Here is a 23,795-nt window from a genome sequence, read left to right as displayed (position 1 = left end):
TGCTGCCAACTTGAAGTTTTTAAATTCCCCTTTGGGGAATTTTGCCCATTCTTTCTGTTCAAATCATTCGTGGTGCGAAATATTTTTGGTCCCTCGTGCACGGACTTCAGCTTTTTGGACTGTGAAGACCACAGAAAGCCTTCATCCTGGTTCTTCAGTTGTCCATTGAGGTTTACAAGGTCTGTACTGGAGGTTATCCTGTTGTAGTAATCCTCTTTCATTTCTTTTCTTTTTCACACACAGTGCCGTGCTTTCCATTAGAAATTGCTAGTATTGAATTTAATCGAGTTTAATGCAAAACCAGCCCAGAAAAATACATGTGGTGTAATCCTATGATTAAAATATTGGCGTCTTGCCCTTTTTAAGTGTTCTTGGACTGAACTTTCATGGTCTGTGGGGTTTGTTTTGTTCTTTTTCTCTTTCTTTTAATAATTGCATTTAAAATTTTGGTTATATTTCCTTTCTATTTTCATACTTCCTGCCCTCATTTCACATCTGTTTTAGGATACTAAATGCAACACATGCTCAGTATTAGTCATCACTGTCCTGTATTTACTACCAGGTTTATTTGTTCAGTATAGTTATTTTCTGCTCCATAACAAGCTTTTTCCTGTTCCTACTTTACTCATCTCATTTTGATTTCTATGGTGAGCTATATAATTCCTAACCATACCCAAACAAGACACCACCTGCTCAGGCCTTCTCATACTAATTCAAATTGCCATATCCAGTCAACATGGTGACCAGTTCAGCTGCCTGATCCACAGTGTGTGCTGTCAAATTGTTGATGTACAATTTTTAATGATCTATTAAAAATATTTCTGTCATTGAATTTGTTACATGCTGCTCCTTTAATCTAATTGCTAATTGGTGTTTTATTAAATGCTTCATACTCCTGTTTTAGTCTATTTGTTTCCATTGATTATGTCATGTTGAAGGATACCTGAAAAACTTTTAAACTTAATAAAGAGCTCATCTGCACAGCTGGAGATCACATGAAGAAGATGTTTAAGTGTATTGAAAATGGAGCATGATGATATCAACTATAGTAATACTGGTCAATATAATATGTATGCTGCATGTAATGTATTGAGGACCAGGAGGGTCTTTGAAATAGCAATACAGCATTTTGATGATGAATAATTAATTGTGAAATAAAAATATTGATTGCTAAATATAATTTTAAATTCATACAAAAAGAAATGTAAAGTGTTATGTAATTGCATATTTTAAGTAGAAATATTAAAGAGGAATTCCATTTTGAAATAATAGTTCCTTATTAAATACTGTGATTTTTGTTTATTTAGATTCAAGAGAGAGATGGAAATGCTGTCTGACCAATGAGAGAGCTGGTTACATTTGAGGAGCAGCTGTGTTTGGTTTAGCTTGGTTTTCACTCCTCAAGGCCCAAAAGTGTCATGCAAAAACTAAATGGAAAAGTAAACCTTTAAGGAAATCCAACGGCAAAATAAATAAAAAAATAGAAATAGAAACAGGAATTACCTTTTTAAATGTATGAAATGGAAAGGTATTTATAACCAAATGTATGAATTGTGTTATTTCTCCTTTTATAAATAGCATTTTAAAAATACATTTACAAATGACAGTATTTAATAAGGAATTAGTATTTCCATGTGCAATTCCTCTTTAATATTTCAATTTAAAATGTGTAATTACAAAACACTTTGCAATTTGATATTTTTTGTATGACTTAATTGTTGAATTTGAAATTATATTTAGCAATCTTTTTTTACTCCTTATCAAAATGCTGTATTGCTATTGAAAGGCCGTCCTGGTCCTCCATAGTAACGATGCATTGATGTGAAGGAGAAACTGTAATCAGATTCTGCAAACAAAAAAATTATGCAAAAGGAACTTTTTTATTCTCTAATATCATAACAGTTATATTAATACTATGCAGTATTTACTCATATTTATATTTTTACAGAGAACACAAGCTACTACAGAATACATACAGTATGGTCAGCAACATATAAAAATATTACAGTAGTATTGGCACAGATGAAGGATTATTTACGGTATTCTACATGTTATAGAAAAAAACGAATTAAACACATGTTCCTCACAGTGACATCAAACATTTTTTTACATTCAGTTCAAACACATGGAGGGTGACTCAGCAATGGGAGGACGATGATAACACTTCACATGCACACACACACACACACACACACATGCGCACTTCACACACCCTCCTGTAAAGGGTAAAGGCATACAAAAAAAGGTTCAAGTCAGCTACTTCTGAAGTACGACAGCACTTGAAAGGGTCTCCTGGGCTTATGAAACACCTCTCTGTGATGACAGTGGTGTAAATGTACAGTTAACACTCGGACATATTTAGTTCAGGGTGATGTATACACGTCTATTAAATCTTCACTAAAACAAGCATCCAAACCAGAAGGCTATCCCACCCGTGTTTGCCCTTGAAGGGCCTTGATACTTCAAACACTTTTTCTCTATGTTGACTCCTATCAGGTAACACACATGGGACACAAACAAAGGAAAAGCCAACAAGTTAAAGCCCCGTCCATGTACAATAAGTATGTATCTGGGAGGGGGGTACAAGTTACAAAATGATGCATGGCAGCTCCAACGGACTGCTTATGCAGCTTTGCTTTGTATTTTACTGAAAACGATCTCTGTGTCCTAAAGGAGCTCATTTGATTGGAGTCAATCACTGTGCCACTCTGCTTAGCGTGCAGCGCCACGGCAACAGCTTTCACCCAGAAAAAGAGCACTTTGCGATGTCATCAGTTGTTCTCAGAGACAGCACACTTTGAAGACAAGACAATGCTTGAATAGGTGAGACGGACAGTTGAGTTAAGCTCTTACAACAGGAGCGAGACACGACCTTCAGAGCAAAAGAAGCTGTGCATATTTTAACAACAACAATAAGCCGTTTGGAGTTTGTAAAGCTAGTGGAGGTTAATTCAAGGTTGTCAATAAAGTGCACTTGCCACAAACCAGTGCAAAGGTTAAAATATAGCTCTCTGTATGTACATAACTACATGTGCAGCCGATGTGCCGCCACTGTCTGTGGTAACAGCTCTCTGATGTTAGAATGTATGAGCATCATGAGATGGACAGTACGACGAGGAGGGAAACGCTCACCGGGACGTTAGAAAATTACACCTCGCTTGTGACAGCACAGGGTGCAACAAACAAAGATGAAAAATATTTCTGATTCTGCTCATGAGACGTTTAAATTACAACATTGCTCCCCAGCTATTGCCATGCCTCATATTAAACAGAAATGTGTACTTTTCTATAAAATATGACTAAAGATGCCATGAATATTAAAATTAGCCATGGAAAACAACTTATTTAAAAGGAGGGTTTTCATTTTCAAAGGGTTTACATGGTTAATTAAGAAAATAATACTGTTCAGACCAGAATACACACATCAACCTAATACTCGATACTTGGTTATTCTATCTCTGCCCACAATACAGGGTTATCATTATTATTTATTATTATGGGTGCATTCACTCCAGCGCTTTTAAACTGAATCCCAGTTCATATGCTCAAAAGGTCTGGTTCGTTTGGGAAGGTGTGAATGCACAAACTCTGATGCAGTGTATTCTCGTCCACATGAAAATGAAGGACTTCGCTTGAAGGGAACCAATTGCAGGAAGAAGACTACAGTGTATGTGGTGGAGGCAGATGTTTCCCTGCACTAATCTAGAGACGAGCGAGTTTTGTTGTTCATTGTTTGTTTTATCTTCTCCTTCACTAATTCTTAATGCAGCTTCACACGTTATTCAAAAGGTTTGGTTCTTTTTACTAAGGGTGGATTTACACCAGAATAATCCAGGGGACTCAGTTTGAAAAAAACTTAATTGACAAAAAATTTTGCACGTTTTTTTCTTTTTGGCAGGAATGAATAAATTAATTTTATAAAAAAAAACAAAAAAAAACATGCTTCCTGTTTTCTCCTCCCAGCTGATCCAATCAAAGCTTTTCATAAGTTTACATTGATGTGGACAGCGTCAGAAGTCTATAATTAGAAGTTGGTTCCGATATAGCATCAGGAATCATCAAATTTGGTCAAGTTTGGGCTCTAAGTTAAAAACATCCAATCGATGAAACATCCAATGATGAAGATGTCAGCAAGTTTGTTGGCTATTTGATTTGTGGAAATTTTCATGCTAGCAATTCAGCCAACATATCCCAAGCTAGCATAAAATTATCCAGAAAATGAGCCTTTTTTTTATTGTGGAGTAAAGTTTAAGCAGTGAAAGAGAGTTATATTAAAAAAAAAAAAATAGCTGGCTTTAGCTTCTTTTTTCATTTCTATTTTGTGAATAAAGCATCTCATCTTCGATGAGCAAGAAGTTGCCAGTACTCCCTCTTGAAAACTGGGTCTTGGTTGACAGGTTTGGCAACTGGAAAACTAATTAGTCAGAGCAACAGCTCATGCTAACATACTGTAGCTGATTGTTAATCAAAGATAATATAATACATATTTCTAATGAAGTTAGATTTTTTAGCCTGTCAGGGACGATAAGTTTGGTTGATCTGACAGTTGAACATAGGTTAATGTATTAAATAAGTACATTTTACTAAACTGTAGACTTCAGTTGGGGTCACACCTCTGTTTGCTTTGGAGAACTTTGATTTTCATTAAACGAATTTGACAATAGACACAGAAGTTCACATTTAGATTTAGATAAAATACTTACACTGTAGATACATAAAAATAATTCATTTTAAACAATATATTTGTTTTTTGTATAAAGGACCAGGTATGTTTTGTACAACAAATAACTTAATATACAATCAAGGCGATAAATGCTGAACAATCTATTGCCTTGGTTCTAAAGTGTAAGACTATCATCAGTGTAACCCTTAAAAGAGAATTTGATCAACCAGTGACACTGAAGGCTCTAAAGGGAAAGTAAGTAAATGCTTTGGACCATATTAAGCATTCATTAGTGTTCTGGCTGAGAATTGATTAATAAGGCTGACAAAACATCTACCATTTATCCTGTCAGCGACATCGGCTGTTTTGTCTTGCATGGCTACACGTCAAACTCAGACTTCAGAGTTTAGTTTAAACAGTCATATCACACTAAATCCTTCAATACAAGCTGCTAACACGTGGGACAGGCAGGTCTGACCTCTGACCGGGGGGGTTATATACATTTCATGGACTGTACAGTGTATCAATGAGGTCTTTAACTTCCAAGTTCAGACACCGTCCAGTCAACCTGCAGTGCTAGCACCTTTATTTGAAGTAGTTGAGCCCTGTTACTAAGAAGAACTTCTCCAGGAAGAGCTCAGAATCCAAGACTGCGATGTGGGCAGCACGGCCGATCAGGGTGTTGGCCGTGTTGGGCAAAGCGTGGAACACGTTCTGCCGGATCAGCTGGCACTCTTTAGCCTCAACAAGTGGCTGCAGGAGGTTGTTGATCATCTCGGTGTACACAGATCCTTTATGACAAAAGGAGAAAAGACATTATGAGTCCTACTACAAACACGATCCGCTTTATGGAGTTAGTAAAACCAGTTAATAATTGTCCATGATGAACTGATTTGTTTTTAAATTATAGTCCGAAATCAAAAATAAGAGGGCATTAGTTACACCTTAGATGTGATGTATTTGACAGTGTATCTGCAGCTTTAAGGAATCAAAATCTGAGACTTGTTAAGACTTTTTTTTTTAATGCCGCTTTGATCAAATTTACGATCTGACATTCACAAAATTGCAAAAAGGAACCACCTAACACTTAGTTCTGTCTTGCTAGAAGTTAGAAAGCTGGGAAAATAACACAAACATCAAGATAATTGATGCCTTTATTGATAGTGGCCATAAGGAGTTTAATCTGAGAAAATATCTCTGACTCCCTCATTAGAGCTGTGTTATTGGTGTTTTGTCACGCTTTGCCCTGACGGGTATCGGTGGACCTAAAGTCTGTCACAGTAACGGATGCTGCTGTCGCTGCTGGGTTCAGAGATGGAGCTGAAGTCTGTGGAACTGATAAACGGAATCGAACAGGTGTCTTTTCGCTGGTTTGGCAGCCGCTTTGTGCTTCTCGCTGTGCATATGCAACTTTAACTCCCATTGAACCAAGTTTAAAAAGCTTCTAGCACAACGTATAGCAGGCCCTTATAGCTGCTGCCTGGTGTTAATTATGTCATAAATGTGGGATTATCTGTCCAGCTAAGATTAAACTTGCACTTCCCCATGAGTGACGTGCCCACTAGCTAATAAAGTATGAACTTCACACCTTAAAATAGTCCCACAAATAAACCGAATATATGTTGCCGGCTTTGCTCATTCTGACCACTTATAAGAAAGTGCAAAACACCAATTAGAAATTTGTCTAATTCTTTACAGAGATGTCCAAATAAAATATAGAAAACTTGTTTATTGAGTCTGTTGTATTTTTAAAACTTTTAAACTAATGTTTAGGTAGTTTTTGAAGATATTTAAGTTCTTAATTTTGGAAAATCAAATTTTAGATTTTGAAAAATCCACGGATACCCTCTTTGAGGTTGTATTTATTTAATTTCAAGACCAGGAGCTGGAAATAGGAAGCAAGATTAGTGGCTTAATGGTGTAATTTCAGGTTCAGATCTGTCTTTATGCTGAATCAACCCCCAAATTCTGCTGTTTATGGGTGAAGTATCCTTGGTGAATATGCTGATGAATGATCATCCATCAAAATGGTTAAATGATTGAACCTTTGTAGGGTAAAGACCTCGTGCACTATATGTGGTGTTTGGCATTTCCTTTATTGGTGGGTGGGGAGTTCAAATTGGAAACCACTGCTGTTGACAATTGAATCTGGTGAACAATTGATCTGATTGCTAAATAAATGTGATTTGGACCAGAATGCCACATTTGCTACATCTGAACCAGAATGCTACTTGTAGCATTCTGTACATGTTACATAATGCTACAAGATACCAGAATTACTGTAAATGTGCATGCTTGTATTTTTGGTTTCAAACTTCTTCATCAAGTTGCTGTGAAAGAGACAAACTTCAGGCTAATAGGAAGCCAGTACAGGGTATTTACGAGACCAATAATGAGGTGGCGAATCTTCTGCTGAACACTGAAGGCTGATTTCTGCTCAACATTAAACACATGCTGTACATATATGGATGTGGATAGAGCATTCTATCCATCTTCTGCGTAAAGTTGCTATGGATTTCAGTCTTTTTTACAAAACGAAGCAGCACACCTAGAAATCGTGGGCATATGTAACCACATGTGACCAATGACCAAAATACATAGATGCACTTCTGACCTGTGGTTCTGTCTTTTAGAGCAGTTTTGCACATCTCTATTCTGGCAGAGTGGAAGGGAACGTATCGGTCCTGCGGAGACGCAACCAACACCACATTCTTGAAGAACTGCAGTCCTGAAGAGGACACAAAGTAAAAGCCTGGATGAGAAAGGTGAATGTGTGTGTGTGTGTGTGTGTGTGTGTGTGTGTGTGGATGGGGCAAAGAGGGCAATGCAAAGGAAATGAGTGAATTAGTTGTTAAATGCAAAGTACAATCACAAAGTGACAGGCTTTGTCAGATAAAGCTGTTTTTCTTGTTTTCTTCATCACATTGTCAGCCTGCCTCAGTTTCACAGGAAGGAAAAAAAAACAAACTAAAAAATCATTTTCAGGCTTATCTTCTTCATGCCTGTGTGACAAACGGCTGCTTTGTTCCACTCACAGTGGGGAGGCCTCTCACAGCCTGCTGGCACGAGTTTGTGTGTTAGCAAGCCGACATGCGCAGAAATTTGACAAAAAAAGACAAGATGACAACATTTTCATGAATATTTGAATAGGCTGTCTTTCAACTGATAGTCTGTAAAGAGAGGCAGCCAGTTTAGGATGCTTTCACATCTTACCGGGTTTCTGACTCAGGAGATAGAGGAATGTTTTCCGTGGATCGACGTGATCTCTGAAGGTGAGTTGCAGCAGGGATCCTGACTTTTTCAGCTTCTGCATTAACCACAGACCTAAGGAAAACAGAGAGCGCGTCAGAGCACCACATCTGGCACAAAACCCCCCAAAGTGAAATTGCTGCAGGGATTTCTTCTCGGGTCCGAGTGCCCTGACCTCACCTGTGCTGACCAATGCACTGTTGTTGTACAGCGTTCCCAAGTGTGGGCCTGACAGCGAGAGGAAAGTGTGCAGTTTGGGCAGATAGCAGCGGAAGCGAGGTCTCGTCAGCACAGATCGGATTATGATGTTCCCCAGAGAGTGGCCGATGAAGCTGTAAACCAGACAAACAACTTTCAGAGAAAGAAACTTGAAGCTCGAGTGGGCGGCTGAAAGGAAATAAGGTACGGTGCCTCAAACGCTGCTGATCTGTGACACTCAGCTTAGCATCCACTTCTCTTGAAGTAGGAAGTTGTTTAAATATTCTTGGTAATTACAGAAAATTCATTAACTTGTTAAATGTTTAAACATTTTCAATGGCACTGACAGCTTAATGATGCTAAGTTAGAGGACAAACATTATAAATGAATATCAGCGAGGAATATTAAATTCATCAAGCCACAGTGTGTCTTTCACTTAGTTTAATTACCAAACTATTGCAGCTCTGCTCACAGTCCCTCATCACTGTGCCCCCTCCTTCTCATCAGTCTCCCCCCAAAGCTAAATTTAGAGGTAATGTTGAAAGAAGCAGATGCTGTTGTGGCAGTCCATTGCTTTTTGTCTTTGATACTTGCTCTCTGGAGGAAGCGTCCCAGTAAAGAGAGCTAAGAAACTTGGGTGAAAACTAACAGAAATAAACAGGCACATTGAGGGCAATTAAGCAAGAAGATGAATAGCTTAATTTGATTGGAGCTAGGCGGTGCCGTACTGCATAAAGAAGGGCAGTCAATCATGTGAAAGTCAGAGGCTTATTGGCACTGTATGATAAGAGCTTTGCATCCATTTTCTGACATTTATCCATTCAGGGTCTATACATTACCAGAATGAGAGGCTCATGCTGAGGACAAGAATCAGTCTCTGCTGCCATCTGCTGATCAGACTCAGTACTGCTTCATCTGCTCTTCAAATACAAGAGGTGGACTGCGAGGTGCTGCAGACTGGTAAATTGTTGCCACTGACCTTATTCTGCCTATGGTGAGATTGTAAAGCTGAATATGCTGGATGATCTCATCCAGGAGCCTGTCCGTCATGGTGTCAAAGTCTGCAAACGTGTCAGCCTGCAAGGAAAGGGCAGAACCATCAGCACAGCGTATTTTTGCCTTGAGCTGGAGCCTCTGAAATTAGACAAGACTCGTGTTGCCTTTAGGCCCGGTTAATCTGGATGGGATTAGATTGAGTTCTTAGTTATTTTTATTGTCAGGCTTCTTTCATTTTGACTCACACATAAAACAATATTCTCAGACTTTTTTCTTTTAGTATTCTGTCAAATTGTATGCATTTGTTATTTCACATCTGTATCAGGCATTCTCAAAACTTCTCCTTTGGTTGATCTAAAATGCATTGAGAGTTCTGGTGGGAATCACTTAAAGAGATCATATTTCTCCTTCTTTTTAACCTTCGCTTTTTTGTCTATCTGTTAAATCAAAACTAAAATTTAAACTTCCCCCCTTTATATAAAGTTTTTAATGACAAACCTCAAAGTGTTTTAAAGATCTCATAGGTCACTATTTTCCCAACAGAGCACTTTGCTTTCAGACGCTAGGCTTACTTGAGATTTCTAGTTTCTAAAATAAGAATGGGATGTAGAGCATTTACTTATGACTTCATCCTGCCCTCTTACCCCCCAAGCCTGATAAACATCCTTCCTAAATCTGATTTAGCTGAAGGTCTCTTTTTCTTGGCCCATACAGGTCGTTGGATTGAACTGATGTGACCATGTGATGCAATCTGTTGGTTTCCTTAGCGAAGAAGCTGAATCAGAATCAGCTGGATTGTGACCAACTTTATTTTGTCTTTAAGATAACTTTTGTTGTCAGTTTGCACAATATAAATGAGCAGAATTGAACAGAATTTTTATCAAATTTGTGCTTTCCTCATTGCTGAACTTACCTGGTTCCTCTCAGACATTAGGAAGTCAAGCCTGGATCCTGGCAATCCCAGCTCGATAAACGTCTTCACCAGCCGAAGGTCTGCGCTGTTTCCTGAAAACAGGAGAGGAAATGGCAGTTTTTAACTGTCATTTGCCATGTCATTTAAGCAACCTAAAATCTGTTTTAAAAGGCAAGGTTTCAGAGATTATGACGGGAAATGTGATTCTTTAGTCGTGTAGTATGTACTTTCACAGAGAACATGACATTAACAATGTTATAGGAAGATGGATGAAGCTACAGATGTGACAGTGTACTAGCTGTAAAATCAGACTGCAGGGTAGCCTCACCATCAAGCCCGTGGACACACACTACAAGGTGTATGCCATCATCAAACTCCTCATCATCCTCCTCAGGGGGGAAGTAGGGCAGATCTGATGCCAGCAGAGGAAGGTCACTGTACAAGCTGGCCTGGAAACTCAACTCTTTGAACAGCTCCTCTTTGGCTTTGTAGAAACTACAGAACAGGGACATGACACAAGAAAAACACAAGAGATGTTATTCCTGCAGTTTTCTCAATTATGATGAAAAACCTGCCTTAAATTTCTCTTTGTATTTGTTTAGTAGTGAACTCACAGTCCCTACATGTGAGCAAATCAAGGCCTCTAAACAGAAGTCTCACAGTCACAAGTAAGCTCCTCAAAGTCGTACCCTGTCATCCCGCCAGGTTACAGACTTCAGCCACGCAGGAGTCAAAACAAATCCGATTGCAGTTTACGTACTCGCAGCTAATCATGATGGATTTGTCGGCGTGCTCTTTGATGTTTAATACACCCAGGAGGCATTTTGACTCCCTCACTTCAAATTCACAGCGTTTCGTTATGCTAGACTTTCCAAGCATGAGTAACTGCCAGATACCACGGCAGATGTCAGGTGCCGTCCCCAAATACCCATAAAGCCCTGTGTTTTGACCTTGTTTCTTGCAGTTGGTATGCATTACAACCTCACACCTTCAAACCTCCCTTCAGAAAACTGAATAATCTTTGGAAACATCATTTATATCCACCTGCCTGAACATAGTGAGTCATATCTGAACAGGTGAGTTTGATATCCACAATTATCACAAAACAAAAACCAGTCTTTATTTATGTTTGAAAACTTGTCAAAGGTATTTTCAGGTTTTGTTTTAGCAGGAAAAGGGTATTGGAGAAATAAAACAGATGACAGGATGGGACTTTATATAACTGACAGAAATCAGTTTAAAGCCAAATCGTCATTTTCTACACCTAGACTGCATTCCTCTTAGAATAAGAAAGTGGTAGTGCTGTCTCTATACATGATGGCAGTCTCCATCCAGACTGTTTTTGTTTGTGCTTCCACAATGCCAGATTAAAATACAAAATGTCATCAGAGCAGACTACTTTCAAAAATCTTTTGAGGTCCATTGTGAGGCAGACCTTTTCACTTCCTTGTTTCTTTTATTTGCTGTTTACGTTTGGCTTTACTCTTTAGGTACAGAGACTTAAACTAATTGGTTAGATTAAAGAAAAATCACAGTCAGGTTTAAAATATAACACTGTACAGCAGTTTTCTTGTGTGCTGGCACCTTTTTACTTAGTTCACCAGATGTGTTAAACATTGACATTTTATTTTTCTTTTCCATTTGTTATGCTGAAGAAACCAGAAAAAAACACTGCAGTGCAAGGGCAAATCAGCACAAGGAAGATCTGATAAAACTCAGACTTCTGTATTTTTAATCTGAGACTTTCTAACCCTGACTTGAATGCATAAGACAAAATAATACAACGTGCAAGCTTTAAGCTAGTGATTGTAAAGACAGACTGCTTGTTTAGCACTGGAAATAAATGAGAAGGAAAAAAAAACAGCACAATATTATAATCTCCACCTTATAATTGTTTTAAATAAGTACAGATAATGAATTAATTTACTGCTAAATTCAGCACTTTTCCCCTGGCAACTTAGCAGCTTTGTACTATCAGTAGGGTGGACCGTATAAAATCTGACATATATTTGACTTCTTTCAATTACAAACTAGTGTTGCCTAAAAATGTTTGATATGATAGCCTTTTCCCTGCTAGAAAGCAAACACTGGCTAAAAAATGTGCAAAGGCTATATTATCATTCTTCCTACTAAAAGATTTCACTGGCTAAAATTTGATCTTCATCAAAGAAAGATAGTGTTAGCTAAAAGTTTGCTATCATGGCCATCTTCCTGTTGGAAAGCTAGCTCTGGCTTTACAAGCGTTCTTCTTGCAAGAAAACTAACTTGTAAAAAATTCTACATATATATTGGAATAATTAGAATTTTACTAATATAATGGTCTTCCTGAAACAAAACTACCTCTTGTTTTAACTTTGATATAATGGTAGTCTCCTTATATAAAGGATAGAGTTGTTCAACAGCTTGATAAAACAGACATTTTCTTGCTAGAAAGCTAGCACTGGCTAAAAAATTGACTCGTATAATGGACCTCTTCCTGCTGGCCAAAAATGTTCACCGATTAAGATATTCTACCTGTAGAAAAAACTGCTTTAATTTGAGTAAATATCATTTTTTTTATACACTGAGAAACTGTTTGGCTAAAATGAAAACTCACTTTAGCATCCTTTCATTGGTTTCATCATCCATGTTGAGGGGACTGAGCGAAGAGGCGGAGATGATACCAAAGGAACCCAGGGGCTGATTAGTGATGGGTGAGGTAGCTTGGCGAACGGATATTCCACTGATGGAGGGAGAGTCTCTCAGGACAGATGAAAATGGCAGACAAGTTGGGGCACATGATACTGACATATTAACCACCTCCACCATCTTCTTATTCATGAAGGCTAGTCCTGAGTTAGGAATCTTAGAGGATTTATTCTGGCAATCTAAAGGCTCTTTCTCGCTGGCTGATGTTCCACTATGGTTACCAGATGATGATAAATCCATGGCTGGCAGCCCTTTGAGGTCATTTGGCCTCTGTGTGGTGGTGCTGTTTATGAGATCATTGGACTGTGAATGTTTTAGGGGTGTCTGCGAGGCATCAAGACATGACTGGTCCTTGACACTTAGCTGCTTGATCTGATGGACACTTTGGCACTCATCTCCAGTGCTAATGCCCTCCTGCTCCGCTGCACTTTTATGCACACATGGTTTGTTTCCACAGCTGCAGGGCAGCACTTCTGATTCGATGAACTGCACTTCCTCCACTGTGGCGTTCACTCCACTCATGTCTGTTTGATGGTTCTTTTCCTCCCTTTGGCTGCCAATAACTGCACATTCATTCATATGACTGCTTTCTGTAGTGTCCTGTAAAAGCAACACTTCAGACACACCACTTTGCACTGTCTTGATTCTGGATGGCTCTGATGGGTACATCAAAGAGTTTGACTTTTCAAAACTTATGTTATCTTTGAGAACATGGTCAAGATTTATATCAAACTGAGATCCTTCTAACTGCTTGGAATCCAGGTTGCTGTTCAAAGAACAGTTAATCCTGCAAGAATCCTGCTGTCGCACCAAGTGCCTTCTGTCTGTCTCCTGGTTGAGTAGCACATGATCCTCCTCTGTGTCCTCTGGACTGCTTATCTGTGGTGCAGAGACTGACTTGGTGAGTTTGCTGAGCTGCCTCTGCTGCTGGTCCTCCTCGTAGGGCAGGGAGCTAATAGAGGTAAGCGATGCCTGTATACCTCCACTTGGAAGGCTGCCATTGCTCTCCATTTGCAAGCCTTCCAGACAGCTACGATGGACTGGGTGGTGACACACAATTTGATTTGGGATCTCCCGTTCACTACAAAAATCCAGAGAAGGTCGGCCATGCAACACAGCCTCCACAGGCCATGCCACTGAGCTGGGCTCACTCTCAATACCTGAATCAGAGATAACAGAAGACGAGCGCTTCATGATCTTAGAGCTGACCAAGCCTCCACGATGAGCCTCTTTTCTGAGGTCACCCAGAAACGGTGGTATTACTGGATGCATATGGACAGTAAGTAGGCTGTTGAGAGAAATATCTTCACCTTCATCATCCATGGAATGATTTAAAGGCATGGCAATGTCAGACTCCTCTTTATTGTTTTCAGTTTCTCCTTCTATGCTGTTGTTAGTAGAATCACAAGGTTGGATATTTTCTCTTCCATTTTGTGTAGAGGACTCATCACCAATATAAGCAGAATCAATGAAGAGATTGTTGTTTGAAGAGAGAACCAAGCCTACCTCTCCTCCATGTGGTTCCACATCACAAGGCTTTACAGAAACACATTTATGGCCAGGACTACAACTCCCTTCGTTTACAGCCGGTTCCTTCATGTTCTCTGTCTCTTTCAGAGAGAGCTCAGCATAGTGCCCAGCCTGGTTTAGGATCTGGGCTTCAATGTTGTTGAGATTACTCTCATCTGCCATGAAAGAAACATATGTGGACAGGTCCATGCATTTACTATCCAAGGAAACCTGGGGTATTGCTGGTGATTTGGCTTCCTGGCTGCTGTCGTGAAACTTTTTGGCAGGAGTGATGGTGACATCTGAGCTGGTTTGCTCGTCATTGGTTTCAAGTATTGGCACATGTGATGCTCTCTCTGGAGAAACAGGGACATGCCACTTGTTAAATAAAAGCTTAGTCATGATAAATTCAGTAAAGATGTATGAATATCAAACATTCTTTTTAAGATCCGTAAAATTTGTGTTACCTGTTTGTGGAGACTCAACATATCTGTCCTCAAAGATGATAGGCAGGCTGTTCCAGTCTCCATCGATGTCCAGGCACTCAACAGGTAAAGGAGGCAACTTGGTCAAGTAGTCTGAGCTCCGTACTTCTGAAGCTATCTGGCCATGTCTGTTGATACTTTACCAGGAGAATAATATAATGAATAATTTCCCCTCCACTCAGAGAAGTAACCTTCTGTGTGGACTGGTACTTACAGTTCCTCTTGAAATGTCAGCGATGCCTCTTTGGAGTGCTCGGTGAAGAAGTATGCCTCTGAGAACCTTCTGACCTGTTGTTTCCAGAAACAGAAGTCTCATCTCTAATGTCATTTGCAAAATCATTGACAAAAACAAAGTCAAAAATTGAAGGCTTTCAAGTCTGCAATAGGTTAGAAGCAACACTTATTCCTCCACATTTTTAATACGAGATGCATCAGTCTTTGGAGTCGGCTACCGTGACAAGCAAATCACCAGGAACACATTTTCTTGTGTGTTTCCTCCCCCAATGATTACAGAAAAGGTGTTAATTGAAATCCTAACTCTACTGGGGGGATGAAGGCATGATAGTAACCCCTTGGGGTAATCTAGTACCAAAGCAAACATATTCATTTTCAGACAACGGAGATAAAACAGTGCAGTGTAATAGACTCTTGAGAGCTACTCAACTGTGTAGAATGCATAGTATTAATATCAAACAGTCTGGTGATTAGACAGAAATTGTACTAGAAAAAATATTAGCTTATTCATAAGGGTTTAACCAACCTCTCAGAAGAGAGGTTATATATGTATATGTATATATATATATATATATATATATACAATTTTTGCATTTTAGTAGTGTTGGTTTAGTGCATTTTAGTCCATTTATTTAGAAAAGTGATCTGCTGATATAACAGTGATCTAACACAATCCCAGTAAGTGCATCTGCAAATTTACTCATAAACGACTGATGCTTTTAATTATGTAAAATGTAAAATGGACCCTTATTCAAATTGAATGCTTTGCAAAAGAGGACGTAAAGAGATCCAGGTTTGAAAAATAGATAAATACAACCTTAGATGAAGAAGAACATGACATATAACACCATGTTATTATTTATTCAACAAAAGCTAATCCAAAACCCAAAAGCAAAGGAGGGGGGGAGATAATCCAAGGCTCTTTAATTCTGGTCCCTATGGGGCCATTGTCCCACAGGATTTAGATGTGTTTGTGCTCCAACACACCTGATTCAAATAAAATTAATTAAACAGCTTTTTCTCAAGTTCTGTAGAATAACCCATTAATGTGAACCAGGTATGTTGAAGCAGTACAGCATCTAAAATCTGCAGGACAGTGGCCCTTGAGGGCCATAGTTGAAGAGCACTGATTTAACATGTTGTAGAACCACCTTTAAGCGAAAGTAACAAAATGATTGTTTATGTTATCAGTCTCTCACTTTGTTTTTGAGGAACTTTGGCCCAGATGTCCCTACAATATTGATCCATTTCATTTGCTGGTGTTTCAGCATTCATTTATAAACACAGCTTTCTTCAGGCCCCATCACAACATTTTGATCATCCTGTCACATGAACCAGTTTCGGCCAAGTTACAGCTGTCATACAGACAGTCTCACATCTGACTCTAGAATACTTAGGTATACAGAGGAGCTCATGATCTACTCAGTGACTACACCACCATGCGTGGCAGCTGGTATGAGGTTTTGGTGCTGGTCTGGTCTGCTCAAAGGATATTGTTCCAGAAGTCTTGTTGTTTGTTCAGTATTGTATGGAGCAGTGTTGCACAGTACAGCTGATGTGCAACTAGTGAAAGGAGCAAAGAAGAAGAAGCCACAATGTATTTAATGATTACACATACCACCACTCCCAACTGTGCAACTCTTTTTACTAATGTTTCTAAGAACGTACATTACCACAATCTCCTCCAGTGTCACCATGTTTGTTGTCTGAAGCTAACGTCAGAACTTGAAGGTGAACTCTGCACTGCCTTCTGGTGGAATATTTGCCAAACAACCATACCAATGTATGTGGGCAGTGACATCTGACAATGTTTGAAACAGACATACCAATTTACATACGTAAACTGAAATTGAAATAAATGAGCCTTAACATGCTAGCTGAGGCCGGTGGAGTCTGAGATGTAGCTCTTGGATTTTTTGTGGTTTCTCTAACCATTGAACAGTTCGACCTGGGAAGACTGGCAGCTGTCTTAAATATTTTGCACTTGCAACTTTTTTTTTCTTCCTATAGAATGATGGACTACAAATTGTTTAAAAATTACTTTCAAAACTTATGGGCAGCAAACAGTTTCTTCTATAAGATCATTGGTGATGTCTTTCCTCCTTGGCATTATGTTGACACACACCCGGCTGCTACTTAACCTCTGAATCCTGAATTTTGATTTTATGACATAGTAAAATCAGTCCATTGGCATATCAGATTTAATTATTTGTTAAACTGTAAAATAACAGTAAAAAAATAATAGATGGACAAATTATGCGAATAGAACAAAGAATAAAAGTTCCAACACATTTTTAAATCTGATTTCCAGTTTAGTTGGAACTTCTGTTTTTGCTTTAAAAAACATATTTTTCCCACCTTTGACATACTTCTCACATTATAAAATGGAGACTAATTTTACCATCATGTCAAAAAATGTGCCGTTGGCAAATTGAACTCAGTAACCTACAAAACTTTTTAAAATACTGGCCGTAACATGCCTGACGAAGCTGCTTTCAAAGCTCAAAGATTAATGGTCATGAAACCTTTTCTGCTGTCAGGAAGTATTTTTGTACTTCTGTGTAGGTACTGAGAATCACTGTATTTAAACATATCTGCATTGGTCAATAAGAAGCCACAGCAACCGAGAGAGCACAGAGGAAGTGATAGCGATGTTAGAAAACCTTAAAGGTCCCATATAATGCAAAATTCACTTTCTAAAGGTTTTCTAACATTCATATGTGTCCTCATAGCCTGTGTATGAGGCCCAAAAATGAGAAAATTCTGTCACCTCCTTCACTTGCTTCCTCCACTTGTATGCTCAAACTGGTGACTCTGAGCTGTTTCTTGTGTGACCTCACGAAGGGAAATAACCACTGCCCCCGGTAGTGGATACTGCCATTGACCCACCCCCACAGCTAGCTGAGCCTTCCCTCTAAAATCACAGAGTGGGTGCCAGCGAAATTCAGATCCTCTCCCAGAGAAGAACATGGACAGGCACCACTCATGAACGTTTAAAGGTTCAGACACAGAAACAGCCTGTTCTCATTAGAGTTCACTTGAGCTACTTTTTTTAAGGATCAAGGCTGAATTTTGGGTAATACAATTTAAAAACAATGTTGTTGGACCTCTGAAATCAATATGAAATTGTTGAAAAAATGAATCATATGGCACCTTTAAAGTAGGACTCACCCTGAGCGTGTGGTGCTCCTGGGCCAGATAGGATAGGATGCAAGGGTTGAGCACAGCAGCCTCCAGGAAGTGACTCCACAGGACAGCCAGCTGAGAGCAGAGCTGGGTCATGTGCCTGCTGATCTGCTCTGCTACCTTCTCATGACCTTCCTGCAGCTAAAAAACATACAATCTTACATCAAAGCGACTGAGCTGGATTTCAAAATCCATGACAAATACATTTCCGGTGACTGTTTTAGAATACTTGGTTTTCCTGCCGACATGTTTACAGCAGTCAATAATGTGATGAACTATGAACCTTGAAGCTGTTGGTCTAAACAAAGTCCAGGAAAGTAGTAAATATTATAATTATATTGCTTTTCTAAATTTTCTAAATTTTTGTTAAGTTAGTACAAAATAACCCATCAATTTTTAATTTGTAGGGATGTTCAGACTTTTGACTGTACTGGTATATACACTATGCTGTAAACAAGTATACACTGAATGACCACTTTATGTACATCTGTTCAGTTCCTTGTTAACACAAATATCTGATCAGCCAATCCCAGCTCTGCACAAGTCTGCTACTGAGGCATTAATTTGAGTCAGGTTTGTTGAAGCAGGGAAACATTGAAACTCTGCCGGACAGTGGGCCTTCAGGACCAGAGTTGGGGATCCCTGGTTTAACCAACACAGCCAACCGGAGAATTGTTCCTGATCATGTCCATCCCTTTATGACCACAGTGTAGCATCTTCTGATGGCTACTTCCAGCAGGATAATGCACCATGTCACAAAGTTAAAATCATCTCCACCTGCTTTCTAGAACATGACAATGAGTTCACTGGACTCCAACGGCCTCCACAGCCACCAGATCTCAGTCCAGTAGAGCAGCTTTGGGATGTGGTGGAACGTGAGATTCTCATCATGGATGCAGCCGACAAATCTGAAGCAACTGTGTGATGCTGTCATGTCATTATGGAGAAAAATCTCAGAAATGTTTCCAACACCTTGTTGGCAGTGAAATCATCCCACTTTGGGTGTACCTGATAAAGAGGCTGTAAAGTGTTCATTAACATGTTAGTTTAACTTAAATGCACAGAACCTGTTTTTTGCCTCCTGTCTTTGGAATTTAGACAATCAGCAACAGAATCCAAAAAGAAAAGAAAATTAAATACAGTTCTTCCCAACTCAAGGCAGCACATTTGTCGTTGCAGGATTTGGAGCCATGCACAATCAGAAAATAAGAACTGCTCTTTACTGTGTCTTCTGAATATCTGGATGTATTTATTTTGCTCTTACCTGTAACTCTATTGACAGCTGATTCAGAGTTTCCTCTACAGGTAGCAACTCTGTGAAGGACAACAAAAGTGCAAAGTTTATTATTTAAAATTCCTTTAATTTAAGGAAAAACCATATCCTGAGTTGTTTTTAATCTTATAGAGCCATGTAAACATATTTAAAAACACCCCATCCCTACAGATGTGATTAGTTGTTTCGCTGCTTTACTCAAAAGTCCTGCTTAGGTTTTATAACACTTACCCTACTGCATGCCCTCTAAGCTGCTAGTTTTTAGGCTTTTACCATATATCATTTTGTTGACATGCTACTTTTACAACATAATGGTTCACCTCTATGCTTCTATCCGCTCAGCTGCCCTCAGGCAGGTGTGAGATGGGATGTGATTGAGGTTTCTTTCTGTCAAAAGTCAAAGAGCACTTCACTCTCAGACTTCCCTGAACCTCTGAAGCTGACTGAAAGTTGGGCCTTCATTAATCAGGCCCTTCTTTTTTAGAAACAGCTTCCAGTTTGGGCTCAAGGCAGACAACTTTACTACCTCCAAGATTTAACTTTACTTAAAAAAAAAGAAGCTCATAGGTACGTCTGGCTTTACACACACAAAGATTGTCGAGCTGTTTTTGTCTCGATTTTGGCCCTCCCCAACCAAGGATGGCAAATGCCCGATTATCTTAAGTCTTATAAAATGTCATGTCATTTGATCTGAGGTGTGTTAAGAGTGAATTTGTCTTGACAATCGGCTCTGAATCGGGTCGTGGCCGACAGTCAGAAGTATTAAACATGTTCCATATTTACGACCAAAAGTCTTCATTTGTGCGAAGAAAGCCGACGACTCCTGAGTTGTGACTTTGGATTGTGATGTGGAACAGAATGTAGCCAATCAGAGAGCGAGCTGACTGGAGAGCAAGGTAGGATATAAAGTCTGTGTTCACGCTGTCTCCAGTCTGTTATTTTTTTTCAGTTATGGATTTTTCTGTTAACAATAGTCTCAAAATCACCATCATTCCCTCGTCTTGTATATCCTCTTCCATGCTGAGTGTTGTGTTTTCCGGTTGTTGTCTTGGTTCTTCTTCTTCTTTTTTACAGTTGTTGCTATAGATATCTAAGACTAGATTCTTTATGGCGGAGTTTCAAACATCCTCAGCGGCGGCCATCTTGCCACAAGCTTTCTCACAGTAGCTGTGGTATCTGAGGGAAGGTAATTGATCTGCACAAACATAAATACTCTTATTTTGCTAAAATCTTGACAGATTTCCAAATGATTTGGTTTCTTACAAAAGTTATTAACGTGGCTATAATTTTGGATACTTGAAATTGCAGCTTTTGTCTTTGAAAAATGACTTAAACGAGCAGCATAGTTGTGTTCTCCATCAGAAGGCACAGTAAGGGTCATCAGAGCAGCAGAGCGGCTCATTCGCCAGGCATCAGCAAGTTCCAGACATCACAGCCCATCAGACTTTTGGAGCTCCTGTACATTGTACGGAAGAGGATCGGGTCGGAGGATGTGTTTTTGCTCAAGGAGCACATCGGCTACACTCAGCATAGACAGTCACCTCCATATGCTGCTGACATTAGTTATGTCCCTGTTTCTTACGGCTGCTTCACGGTTTTGTTTCAACCTCCACGGCGTAGCAATCTACAATGGGAGCATGACAGGTGCGGAGCGCCCCCAGGTACAATCCGCCTAGTTGGATCTGCGATTTCACGAAGCTGGAGAGTTTTGTCGTACATGTTAAAAAAATAAAAAAATAAAAAACACTGAGATCCTCTGACTGGTTAAACATGTAATATTTTTAAGGATTCAGCAGAACATGTGGTTTTTATTTTTAAAAATACCAGTTTTTACACTGCTCCCATGTCTGATTTCCTGTCTGTCTCTATCTGATTACGCGTCTTGGGTGTGTTCGCCGTCAAAAATAGACTCTGCTCTTAAATTTAGCGGAGAGCCACGATGAGGCACTTCTGGGATGCTTCTGATATGCGCTGTGGGGCACCTGGTGGAAAACAAACCATTGAATAAAACGGGCGCAACTAGCAGTGGAGGCCGCGGAGCAGCCATAACATGGCGCACACGCACCTGGTGGAAAACACGGGTGGCTTACAGAGAAACAAAATACACCAGAAGATCAACACAACAATCTTTTTCAAAGAGTTTTAGCCAAGCCGTGTTTTTTGGGTTGTTTTTTTTTTGGTTTTTTGTTTTAGTTTTTTTTTGTGTTCGTTTGAACTTCTCACTCTTCTATAACAGGTGTATTTGTATAGTGAAATCTTAAATTGGGTCATTTAATTGTATATGAGTGTAACTCAGAGGCCTTTTCAGTGTTAAATTCAATTCCACTATTTTATCTGTTTTATCTCTGTCCTCCATGTGTATAGCTCCACAAGAGTCTGGTTCTCTGTACAGGGTGGCGATTTCAACAAGCTGCATTCCTTTATATCACTTTTATGTCCAAGATGTTACAGACATTGAACTGAATAATGAGATGTATAATGTATTATAAATGTATTATAATGTGTTATTTGTTATGATAAATATAATGAAATACTTTTAATTATTACATGTTATAAATAAACATGTAATGAATCAAATTATTTATATATTGTTAATGTTAATATATGATATATATATATAAATATATATATATATCATATATATATATATATATATATATATATATATATATATATATATATATATATATATCATATATATATATAAATATATATATATATATATATATATATCATCTTGTCATTCTGTACGCTGAGTTTTAGTAGCCTAAATATTGATTTAACATAAATACTTCTGCATGTGTATAGTCATTGCCCCTATCTGTTTATTTTGATAGAGCTTTGCTCTAGAATCGTTGGCAATAATTATTCATTATCATTATTCATAATTATTATTCATAAGTTTACATTGTCATAGCTGCATCTCTGGCATTTATAACAAACCAAAACTAGACTCTAGATCGGTTGCAGGACAGCATCGTTGTGTGTGTGTTGTTCTGTGCTGAGCTTATCAGATCACACTACACACAGTATGATCAAAACTGCTAAATGCCTGTTTTTATCTTCATGTGTGGGGTTTCTAACAGATTGAAAATCTCATCAGATTTCAAAAATCCTTCTGTGTTTACCAGGCTTAAGGTCCTACAGGTCCTACAGGCCCAGGCTTTGGGAGGAACTCCCATGATGCGCAGAGCTTCTCTCTTCAGTTTTCATGTGAAATTTATCATTTCTGTTTCCTGTTTACAATTATAAATTTTATTTGTATTACATGGGCAATGTGGATTAATATGATTATTACTGTCACAATCATCTGTTAATGAACTCTGTTCAGAATATTTTCTGTGTTCTGATGTTTTTGTTTGCAGTTTTTACCACAGCTACACAAGTATTGTGACAAAAGCAGAATTTTCTGTGTTTATCCACATGCAAATACAGTTTTGGAGCACTGAAAATGACCTTTTAGAAAAACTATTATCTAGGATGAAGATTTTCAGATGATTCGGTAGTGCCTTTTAGATGTAGACAGGATAAGTGTTTTTTGAGTATTTTTTGGTTCGTGGTGTGAAGATTGTGCAGTGCTATCTGTGTCTCTGTGGCTTGTGTCACAATATGCAACGTTAGCTCCTTAGTTTGCAACCCTGGATGTAGCCAAGTTGCTTCTGGCGCTTATCTCACTAACAGAGGTTTTTATATATTTGGCTATAAATCTTACTTATAAATCTGCTGATAGTACTGAAAAAAACTGCTACATGAAACAAACTAGCTTTTCTTTGGATCTGCTGGAAGAATGGTATTTTGGGGGGCAGAGGTGGGGTCAGACCGGAGGCGTGGTATCTGTAGTTTCATAAAGACATGCTGTTCTTATGAAATGTGACTTTTTTTTGTTTGTTTGTTTTTTTTATGAAAACCCTCTCAGATTAACCAATGTGTTTTCAGACCATGAAGTTGTTCTTATTGTTCCTCTCTGATGGATAAATCGCAACCACTCCCTAAACTGAAATGACCTACCAGTTGGCTCTACTTTTTATAGATTAACATTTGTAAATTCCCATAAAAGGCTGTCTGCAGACAAGAGGCGAGACAGAAATGAGGAAAAGTAACAAACATAATGTAAAAAAAAATAAATGAGGACAAATGTAAACTAAAAACTTTTTTCCTCATTTTTAAAGTGATGCACATGGTTTTTAATAATCACTAAGCAAGTTTCAAATAATATAATAGCAGCTTTGTGTACAAATAGGCAATTAATCAGAACTGAACTTGGACAGCAGCCTGAAGGCTGGTCCCATGAGTGTGTAAGGACACACATCCAAGTAGTGTAGTGGCTAAAGGGGGAAGAGGCACACCAGGGACTAAATGTTCATCTCTTTACATACTGAATCTTCTACAGTTTGTAAAGCA

At 38.7% G+C, this 23,795-nt stretch overlaps 1 protein-coding gene across 1 annotated transcript in view; it reads right to left on the bottom strand.

Moving 5' to 3' along the window:
- Positions 1-4,278: 4,278 nt before the first annotated feature.
- fam135b (family with sequence similarity 135 member B) overlaps positions 4,279-23,795 on the bottom strand; it is a 66,162-nt gene continuing 46,645 nt past the window's right edge. The window contains exons 9-20 of the mRNA XM_041966906.1: positions 19,386-19,435; positions 18,107-18,262; positions 14,916-14,989; positions 14,684-14,838; positions 12,616-14,572; positions 10,348-10,514; positions 10,020-10,111; positions 9,090-9,187; positions 8,093-8,244; positions 7,877-7,987; positions 7,278-7,391; positions 4,279-5,454 (exon numbers count right to left, since the gene is read on the bottom strand). Coding sequence (XP_041822840.1) covers positions 5,249-5,454; positions 7,278-7,391; positions 7,877-7,987; positions 8,093-8,244; positions 9,090-9,187; positions 10,020-10,111; positions 10,348-10,514; positions 12,616-14,572; positions 14,684-14,838; positions 14,916-14,989; positions 18,107-18,262; positions 19,386-19,435 — 3,332 coding nt within the window. The 3' untranslated portion in view covers positions 4,279-5,248. The remainder of the gene's footprint in view (positions 5,455-7,277; positions 7,392-7,876; positions 7,988-8,092; positions 8,245-9,089; positions 9,188-10,019; positions 10,112-10,347; positions 10,515-12,615; positions 14,573-14,683; positions 14,839-14,915; positions 14,990-18,106; positions 18,263-19,385; positions 19,436-23,795) is intronic.

Source organism: Melanotaenia boesemani, chromosome 17 (assembly GCF_017639745.1).
Source record: "Melanotaenia boesemani isolate fMelBoe1 chromosome 17, fMelBoe1.pri, whole genome shotgun sequence".
Lineage (NCBI taxonomy): Eukaryota > Metazoa > Chordata > Actinopteri > Atheriniformes > Melanotaeniidae > Melanotaenia > Melanotaenia boesemani.
The sequence above is the reverse complement of the archived record's forward strand: the minus strand, read 5'-3'. Positions and strand labels throughout refer to the sequence as shown.